Below are 8,956 nucleotides of genomic sequence, written 5' to 3'. Positions count from 1 at the left end.
TTTCAATTCATTCAGGTTATCTTGTTTGAATTATGTAGATTTTATGCATAATTATTCTCGTAGAACCTTATATATTGTATAATTTATTGGATCACATAGCTTGGTTCATAATTGGCACATGACATTTTGACTATATGTCATGTTGTGCGCACACGACGACTTACATTAATGTATGTAGAACACACATCTATACATTTATCTATATATTGTTTGTGTGTTGGCAAGGAAATACAATTTTAGATGATCTTTGGGTGAATTAACAGAATTAGTTATGAAATGAAAGAAATTTTGGTCTAGTAGCAATGACTATTGAGCACCAATTTCTTTCGTTTAGAATTGAGTTGACTCCTTCAATACTTGGGTCTACTAGTCTTTAGTTTCTAGTTTTCTACCAATCTAATACAGGTGTCCACTTCACCCCTCAATTTCTAGGAAACTTCTAAGTAAAATAACCCATGAAAAGTTATGGTATGGGGACTCAAATTAAATTAATCAATTAATCACCATACAACAAGTAACTTTAATTGGAAATTGTAATTAATTTATAAATGTAATTAAATAATAAATTAATTATTCTTATTTAAAAGAAATTTAATAATAAGGCCCGGAAAATGCTGCTTATTGGTTCGAAGTTTTCCGGACGAAGAGAAGAAGACTAAACCCTGTTTTCTCTCTCTTCCTCTGTCTCTCATTCTCTCTGCAATTTCCCCCCTCTTTCTCTCTCTAGATTTTCTCTTTTCTAACCAAAAAAAATAAACATACATTGAGATCCCTCCAAAATTAAGGAGCTGTATTTTGCTAAGATCTCTTATTATTTCAAATTTTGGGTTTTGTCTTTTTTAATTTTTTTAGTTTTTGGATTTTGATAACAAGAAGTCAAGCATTGTGATTATCGCAGGTACCCTCATTGTCATTTTAACTATCTTTAATGTTATGAGCTTTATTTTTTTCAATTTAAATGGGTTTTGTTTTTTATTATTTTATAAATTTTTTTCTGGGTTGGGGGATTTCTGGGACAATATCTTCATCTGGGTACGATTTTAAATCTTTTTGGGGAATAATTTTATCTGGGTTTTTGTCGGTTTTAATGCATGATATCCGAAATGGTTGTTTCTCTTATAATGCATGATCAGAAATTAGTGATATGATTTTGACTCTTGTTCTTCATTGTTGGATCAGTCTTTGTTAAATTATGATTTTTTTTTAATTTTATTTATATGATTTGTCCCTATATCCAATTTCTTTATGTAATTCATGTTTGGGATATTAAAGAAAATGATATTTTGTTGGTTGACTTTATGAATTGTTAGAATTCAAATATTAGGAGATGAGAACCAGCTAAATTGTGATTCTGTATACATTATAATGGGCTGTTATATATGTAGGAATTGCTTTGGATCGGTTAAATATCTTTCTGGGGTTCAGTGATTTCTTGGAATTTCAGCTGAAAGATTGAAAGGGGGTGAGCTCCCAGGAGAATGAAATGGTTTGATTAAGATGTGTCAATATAGACTTGATTGACTTAGAAAGCTTAGATATGGCGAAGGGTAGGATTAGGGCAAAGATACGTCGGAGCAATCTTTATACATTTGCCTGTCTCCGGCCTCAGCATCAAAGGCCTGAGGATCCTCCGAGCTCATTACCTGATGGCCCCGGCTTTTCTCGAATTGTACACTGCAACCAATCTGATCTTCATAAGAAAAAACCTCTTAGATATAGGTCTAACAATATCTCGACTACTAAGTACAACATTATTACATTTCTTCCAAAGGGTCTATTTGAGCAATTTCGCCGTGCTGCCAATATGTACTTCCTCTTGGCTGCTATTCTATCTGTCACCTCAGTTTCACCGTTTGGTCCAATTAGTATGATTGCTCCTCTGTCTATTGTGGTTGGGCTTACTATGGCCAAGGAAGCTGTGGAGGATTGGCGTAGGTTTATTCAAGATATGAAGGTTAATAGTCGAAAAGTTAGTGTTCACAAAGGGGATGGCGTGTTTGGGGGCAGGACATGGCAAAGGGTATGTGTTGGAGATGTTGTAAAAGTAAAGAAGGATGAGTTTTTCCCAGCAGATTTGTTGCTGCTATCTTCAAGTTATGAAGATGGTATTTGTTATGTGGAGACTATGAATTTAGACGGCGAGACAAACTTAAAAGTTAAGAGAGCTCTAGAAGTAACCTTACCGTTGGATGATGACTCCTCATTTAAGGATTTCAAGGGTATGATCAGATGCGAGGACCCAAATCCGAATCTTTACACATTCGTCGGTAATTTGGAGTTTGAGCGCCAGATCTTTCCTATCGATCCAAATCAGATTCTTCTGAGGGACTCAAAGCTCAGGAACACTGGTTATGTTTATGGTGTGGTTATTTTCACTGGACATGACAGTAAAGTGATGCAGAATGCAACTGATTCCCCTTCAAAAAGAAGTAGGATAGAAAAGAAAATGGACCATATCATATATATCCTTTTCTCTGTGCTTGTGTTGATTTCCTTGATTAGCTCAGTTGGCTTCTCAGTGAGGACTAAGTATGACATGCCGAAATGGTGGTACTTGAGAGCCCCAGATAACAAGGGCTTGTATGATCCCAACAGGCCAGCGTTGTCTGGTCTCTTCCATCTTGTCACTGCTCTCATACTGTATGGATACTTAATTCCGATCTCACTGTATGTTTCCATTGAGTTTGTGAAGTTTCTACAAGCCATCTTTATTGACCAGGACTTACACATGTATGATGAAGAGTCAGGAACACCAGCACAGGCTAGGACATCAAATTTAAATGAGGAATTGGGCCAAGTTGACACAATCCTATCTGACAAAACTGGTACTTTGACATGCAATCAAATGGATTTTCTCAAGTGCTCTATTGCTGGTGTAGCATATGGCACTCGTTCTAGTGAAGTTGAACTTGCTGCTGCTATACAGATGGCAAAGGACCTAGAGGAGCAGGGTGCAGAAATGTCTAATAGTGGTTTCAGAAGGTCAGAAATAGAGTTGGAATCTGTAATCACTTCCAGAGATGAGAGGGATCATAAAACTGCAGTAAAAGGCTTTGGCTTTGAGGATGACCGGCTCCTGCGAGGCAATTGGGTTAATGAGCCCAATGTGGAGACTATGCTGCTATTTTTTCGCATTCTTGCAGTCTGTCATACTGCCATCCCTGAGCTGAATGAAGAGACAGGCACATACACTTATGAAGCAGAATCTCCTGATGAAGCTGCCTTTCTTGCAGCTGCCAGGGAATTTGGTTTTGAGTTTGTGAAAAGAACCCAATCCACTGTCGTTGTTCGTGAGAGATATTCTAGCTATGGACAAGCTGTTGAAAGGTCAGCTTGAACTGAACAAGTTACTGTTACTTGAGGTGTTACTGTAACATTTTTCTTCTTGTCGAGTTCCTTGAAAATTTGAAAACTATTGAATTGTTTTCTTTTCTATATGAATCTGCCAGGGAGTATAAAGTTCTTACTCTTTTAGATTTCACAAGCAAGAGAAAACGAATGTCTGTGATTGTGCGCAATGAAGAAGGCCAAATTCTTCTTTTCTGCAAAGGAGCAGACAGGTGTGTATATTTGGTTTATTACCATTGTTTCTCAGTTACATGCATACGCATTTATCCTTTTAATTAATGTATCTAAAATTATATTAATTTTTATTCATTTGGGAGTTGGCTTAGCATCATTTCTTCCTGTTTTGCAATGTTTTGGGTTCAGTCTTGCATCACTTTTATGTTAACAAGTCCCTATCTAACATTTGATGAATATGTGGGTTTACAGTATAATTTTTGATCGGCTTTCAAAGAATGGAAAACAGTATCTGGAAGACACTACAAAGCATCTAAATGATTATGGAGATAACGGGTTGCGTACATTAGCCCTTGCTTATAAAAAGCTTGAAGAGTCTGAATTTTCTGATTGGAACAATGAATTTCTGAAAGCAAAGAGTTCCATTGGGAGTGATAGAGACGTAAATCTGGAGCGGGTTTCAGATATGATGGAGAGAGATTTAATTCTTGTGGGTGCAACTGCTGTCGAAGACAAGCTGCAGAAAGGAGTATGTATCTTTGTGGTCTCTAAAGTACAATTTACTTATATTGTTCTGCATAAATTTACAATTTTTCATTACTGTAGGTGCCTGAATGCATTGATAAACTTGCTCAAGCTGGTCTCAAGTTATGGGTTCTCACCGGTGATAAGATGGAAACTGCTATAAACATTGGGTGTGTGCTCTCCACCTTGCCTTGTTAAAAGAGGAACCAAAGTTCTCCTATTTGGTTTACTAATGGGAGAGATGCAATTTGCAGTGATTTATGAGCTGAATTAGACAAATCATCTGACTTGCATTATTGAATCTCTTTATGATAACAAAAATCTGTACACTAAAACCATTCTCTTCGTGTATGCAGCTATTCATGCAGTCTTCTTCGTCAAGGCATGAAACAGATTTGTATATCAACAGCACATATCGAAGGAACTGGCAATGATTCCAAAGAGGTACCAGTTGTCTTTAGAAATAATCTGATAATTCGCTTTCAAATTTCATTAGATTTCATACTAGAAAGTTTGTTGGTGACCAACCAGGCAATCAAAGAGAACATTTCATTACAAATCACCAATGCTTCTCAAATGATTAAGCTTGAAAAGGATCCGCATGCTGCGTTTGCCTTGATCATTGATGGGAAAAGTTTGACCTACGCTCTGGAAGATGACATGAAGTACTACCTCTTGAGTCTAGCAGTTGAATGTGCATCTGTTATTTGCTGCCGGGTTTCTCCAAAGCAGAAGGCTCTGGTATGCATTATCTTTTAATTTGTCTGTCTACCCCCTCCCCGCCCAGCATACATAAAATAGAATAAAAAATATAAGAAAAATCTTACTTTTTTCCCCACATTGTTAGGTAACAAGGTTGGTCAAAGAAGGGACTGGGAAAACCACTTTGGCCATTGGTGATGGTGCCAATGATGTTGGAATGATTCAAGAAGCTGATATTGGTGTGGGCATCAGTGGGGCTGAAGGTATGCAGGTAGGTAGTGTCCATGCAATTTCTTCCCCTCTCTACTTGCTTCTAGTGCTTACTTCTACATCGTCATCTCTTGTGCTGCTGCCTTTTTTTTTTTTTTTTCCTAATCTCTGCCACTTATTGGCAGAGTGAATGATAGGCTTCCTAAGCTCTTGTTGGAATACTCAACTACCTTTAGCTAGCAAATCTTCTTCACCATTAACAGCAAAATGTTTTATAATGAACACCATTTCATTTTGAGTAGCTTGAAATTATTGTAATTTGATGCCAAGTGATTTAGACCTTAACAAAAGGGATGTACTCTTATACTGATTAACAATTTTCTATGGCATTCTCCCGTGATAATCCTTTTCTACTTTTATGTGACTCTTGCCATGGTGAAACATGGGTTTCGACTTTCTGCTACTATTCACCTAAATGCTCTTTTGATGCTTTTCATTTTTAAGTTTTCCCATCTACGTATTTTGGTTAGCATGATTCCGTCTTACCATAGCATTCAGCTTTGTGCAGGCAGTGATGGCTAGTGATTTTGCTGTTGCACAATTTCGGTTTCTCGAAAGACTTTTGCTTGTACATGGACATTGGTGTTACAAGAGAATAGCTCAGATGGTAATGAATTCGAGCTCAAACTCGTGTATATTCTTAAATGTTAGTGGCTAGAATAATATATATAACCACAAAATTGTTTTTATCTCCTTTGGTACAGATTTGCTACTTTTTTTACAAGAATATAGCTTTTGGTCTCACTTTATTTTACTTTGAGGCCTTTGCTGGCTTTTCTGGGCAAACAATCTACGATGATTGGTATTCTCTCTCCTTCAATGTGATCCTCACCTCTTTGCCCGTCATTTCTCTTGGAGTTTTTGAGCAGGATGTTTCTTCAGATGTTTGCTTGGAGGTAAATTCTCACCTGAATCCAAATTCCTAACATTTTAAAGTGATATTAGTGTTGATGTAACTTTTATAATTTCCAGTTCCCAGCGCTTTATCAGCAAGGCCCAAGAAACCTGTTTTTTGACTGGTATAGAATTTTTGGGTGGATAGGAAATGGCCTCTACACCTCCCTCGTAGTATTCTTTTTCAACATTATCATCTTTTACAATCAAGCATTTCGCTCTGGAGGTCAGGTTGCTGACATGTCAGCAGTGGGAACCATCATGTTCACAGGAATTATTTGGGCCGTCAATTGTCAAATTGCCCTCACCATGAGCCACTTTACTTGGATCCAACACTTGCTTGTGTGGGGTAGCATTGGAATGTGGTACATTTTTCTCTTGATCTATGGTGCAATGCCTTCAACTGTCTCTGGGAATGCCCATAATCTGCTCGTGGAAGCCCTTGCACCTGCACCCATATATTGGTCGACAACGCTTTTGGTGACTGTTGCTTGTGTTCTCCCATACTTTGCGCACATTGTGTTCCAACGATCTTTCAACCCGTTGGATCACCATATAATCCAAGAGATCAAATACTATAAGAAGGATGTCGAGGATCAAACTATGTGGGTCAGGGAACAATCAAAGGCAAGGCAAACGACCAAGATTGGTTTTACTGCAAGGGTAGAAGCCAAAATCAGACAGTTGAAAATCAAACTGAATAAAAAGCACTCTGGAGCAACTTACCACCCTTCTCCTGTATCATAATTGATTTCTTTCTTTTTCTTCTTTTTTATTTTTTTTTATTTTTTTTTTTAGATTTTGCTTAACAAGCTTCCATTTTTTGGTAGGTCTTACAATTTTTTTTTTCCTTTTCTTTTAAAGTTCATATTAACAATTTTTTTTTGTGGTATCTCGTGTCCCATATTCATTAAACAAGAGCTTTATATAGCTGTTGTATGTACCATATATATACGAGTAAATGAATAGTACAGTTTGTGAATGATTTGAAACAAAGATGCGAGCCTCCTCCCCCCCTCCTTTTTTCTGTCTTTTATAACTAAAATACTAAATCCCCTTGTTTTTTCACTCCCCCCTATCCCTGAGAAGGACATCAGTGTGACAGGCATGAAATGACCACCATGGTTTGTGGCTTTGTGCCACCAGAGGCCGTGGCACGAATCGCACGACCATTGCCCTGTACCTAGATGGTTACCAAGATGGCAAGATACAGAGTATGTTGAAGCTGGATTTATAGCAGTAGGAAGACTAAAACAATGATGTAGGGGGGAATCATGAAATTTTAAAGTCCTTCATTTGGAGTTTTGAGTGTTGTGACAAGTTGTCACAAATTTAAATCTGAGCTTGTCTTCGGAATGTATCTGAGTCAGCATTAACTCATGTCTTATGATTTATTACAGCTTTATTAACATCTGCTACGTATAATGCAATGTGCCAGCAGATATTCAACAATTAGTAAATGCAGTTTGATAAAGTATACAAAGTGTCGAATGTCAACATTGTTTAGTTTGAGTCCTTTGAAAAATGCACATTTGCTTGATAATTGATTTAGTTATAGGATATAAGTGTGTCTTAGTACTCCTTGGATTCAATTTAATACATTGTGATATCGAATTTCATGTGATTTTTATTTTGATTGAGGGTTTACATGTGTGTAATTATTGAATTTCTTAGCAAACATGTCTCTTTGGGACATATTTTCGTGAAATATCTGGATTTGAGTGATATGATCCATTATTGGAGCATCAAATTTGAGTTATTATTTTTCTCACCTTAAAAAAAGTGGAGAATTTGGATCAATACAAATGTTTGGTGATTTTAATGCTTAACATACCTATGTTGATATATTTAACTGAAATGATAAGATGATCATTACCATGTCAATAACATTTTCTAACAAGTTAATTAAAAGAAATGTAATCAAAGAATATTATTTCTCCAAATAAAATTGACAAAATTACTCATAGTATACTCGAAGTCTCAAACAAGGTGTAAATGTCAATTGCTTTAGTTGATAATATCTTGGGTCATTAGACTCATCACCCTTTAGCTTTAATTTTATCCACATTATTGCCTCTTGTATTTCTCTAAACAAACAATATTTCAATAAGCTACGAATATCAATTACTTAAGATGATAATATTTTGGGGGTGTACTCATTACCTCATTGAATCTCATTGATATTATTGTTTCTTTTAACCCTTTAAATAACAATTTATTTAAAACTCACATTTATAGAGATCAGACTCCGATAATGAGAACAAGTAATGGTTTATTTTATATTATTTGTTCAATACTCTTTCATCTATTCCTAGGCTTAATGTATAGGATTTTAGACTCATAGGGATATCCTGAAGGGCTGAAGCGTATTTGAAGGTAACTAATTGGATTTACAAATAAGTAGTTTCTTGCAAAGAAGTTGTAATTTAGTTATTTATTTTTGTAACAATGGATCTAGTAAGACTTTTGTGAGTAGTTTAACGAAGGTAATTCATAGTTTGTCATACTTTATCTCAGTTTATTAAGCATATATTAGAAAAAAATTTCGAGAGAAATAACAAGAGATTACAAACTAAGATGCCTTTACTCATCCCATTATTTATTTTTTGATATTCACTCATCCCATTTTATTGATAGCTTTTTTTTGAAGGGAATTTTATTGATAGCTCATGCTTAATGACTACGTTTTTTTTTTATTTTTTTTTATTTTTTTTTAAAAGTGACTAAGTTGTTTTTGATTAATTTTTTTATTTTCTAGCTTCAAATAAACGTGTTTGGTACCCATATTTTTATTTCTTGGAATCGAGAGAGAAGCTAACCACTTGAGCCATCTCCTACACTCACTCTCATATTTTTATTTTATTTTCTACAATATTATTAATGATAATTGGTAGAAAAATAAATATAAACAAATTACAAAAAAATCCACTTATGTGAAATACAATAAACGAATCAAAATAACTACTCGAATAATTCCCACATATTTTTATTGTTTTTAACGATTTAAGAAGATAATAGTACTACTTAAAATGCTTCAATTTTA

At 35.4% G+C, this 8,956-nt stretch overlaps 1 protein-coding gene across 1 annotated transcript; it reads left to right on the top strand.

Annotated features, from left to right (window-relative positions):
• Nucleotides 1-591: 591 nt before the first annotated feature.
• LOC110688129 (probable phospholipid-transporting ATPase 4) lies at nt 592-6,895 on the top strand. The gene is made up of 11 exons (XM_021864818.1): nt 592-898; nt 1,386-3,327; nt 3,450-3,560; nt 3,775-4,051; nt 4,129-4,217; nt 4,404-4,491; nt 4,579-4,788; nt 4,895-5,020; nt 5,528-5,626; nt 5,724-5,915; nt 5,992-6,895. The coding sequence occupies exons 2-11, from the start codon at nt 1,538-1,540 to the stop codon at nt 6,658-6,660; spliced, it is 3,651 nt and encodes a 1,216-aa protein (XP_021720510.1). The 5' UTR covers nt 592-898; nt 1,386-1,537; the 3' UTR covers nt 6,661-6,895.
• The last annotated feature ends 2,061 nt before the right edge of the window (nt 6,896-8,956 follow it).

This window comes from Chenopodium quinoa, unplaced genomic scaffold, assembly GCF_001683475.1.
Source record: "Chenopodium quinoa cultivar QQ74 unplaced genomic scaffold, ASM168347v1, whole genome shotgun sequence".
NCBI classification, from domain to species: Eukaryota; Viridiplantae; Streptophyta; class Magnoliopsida; order Caryophyllales; family Amaranthaceae; genus Chenopodium; species Chenopodium quinoa.
Note: the sequence above shows the minus strand (reverse complement) of the source record. Positions and strands in the feature narration are given on the sequence as shown.

Coding starts and splice junctions, on each gene's coding strand:
- LOC110688129 (XM_021864818.1), top strand. CDS start 1,538: ATGGCGAAGGGTAGGATTAGGGCAAAGATACGTCGGAGCAATCTTTAT. Junction 4,218..4,403: donor GAAACTGCTATAAACATTGG/GTGTGTGCTCTC, acceptor TCGTGTATGCAG/CTATTCATGCAGTCTTCTTC. Junction 4,492..4,578: donor CTGGCAATGATTCCAAAGAG/GTACCAGTTGTC, acceptor GTGACCAACCAG/GCAATCAAAGAGAACATTTC.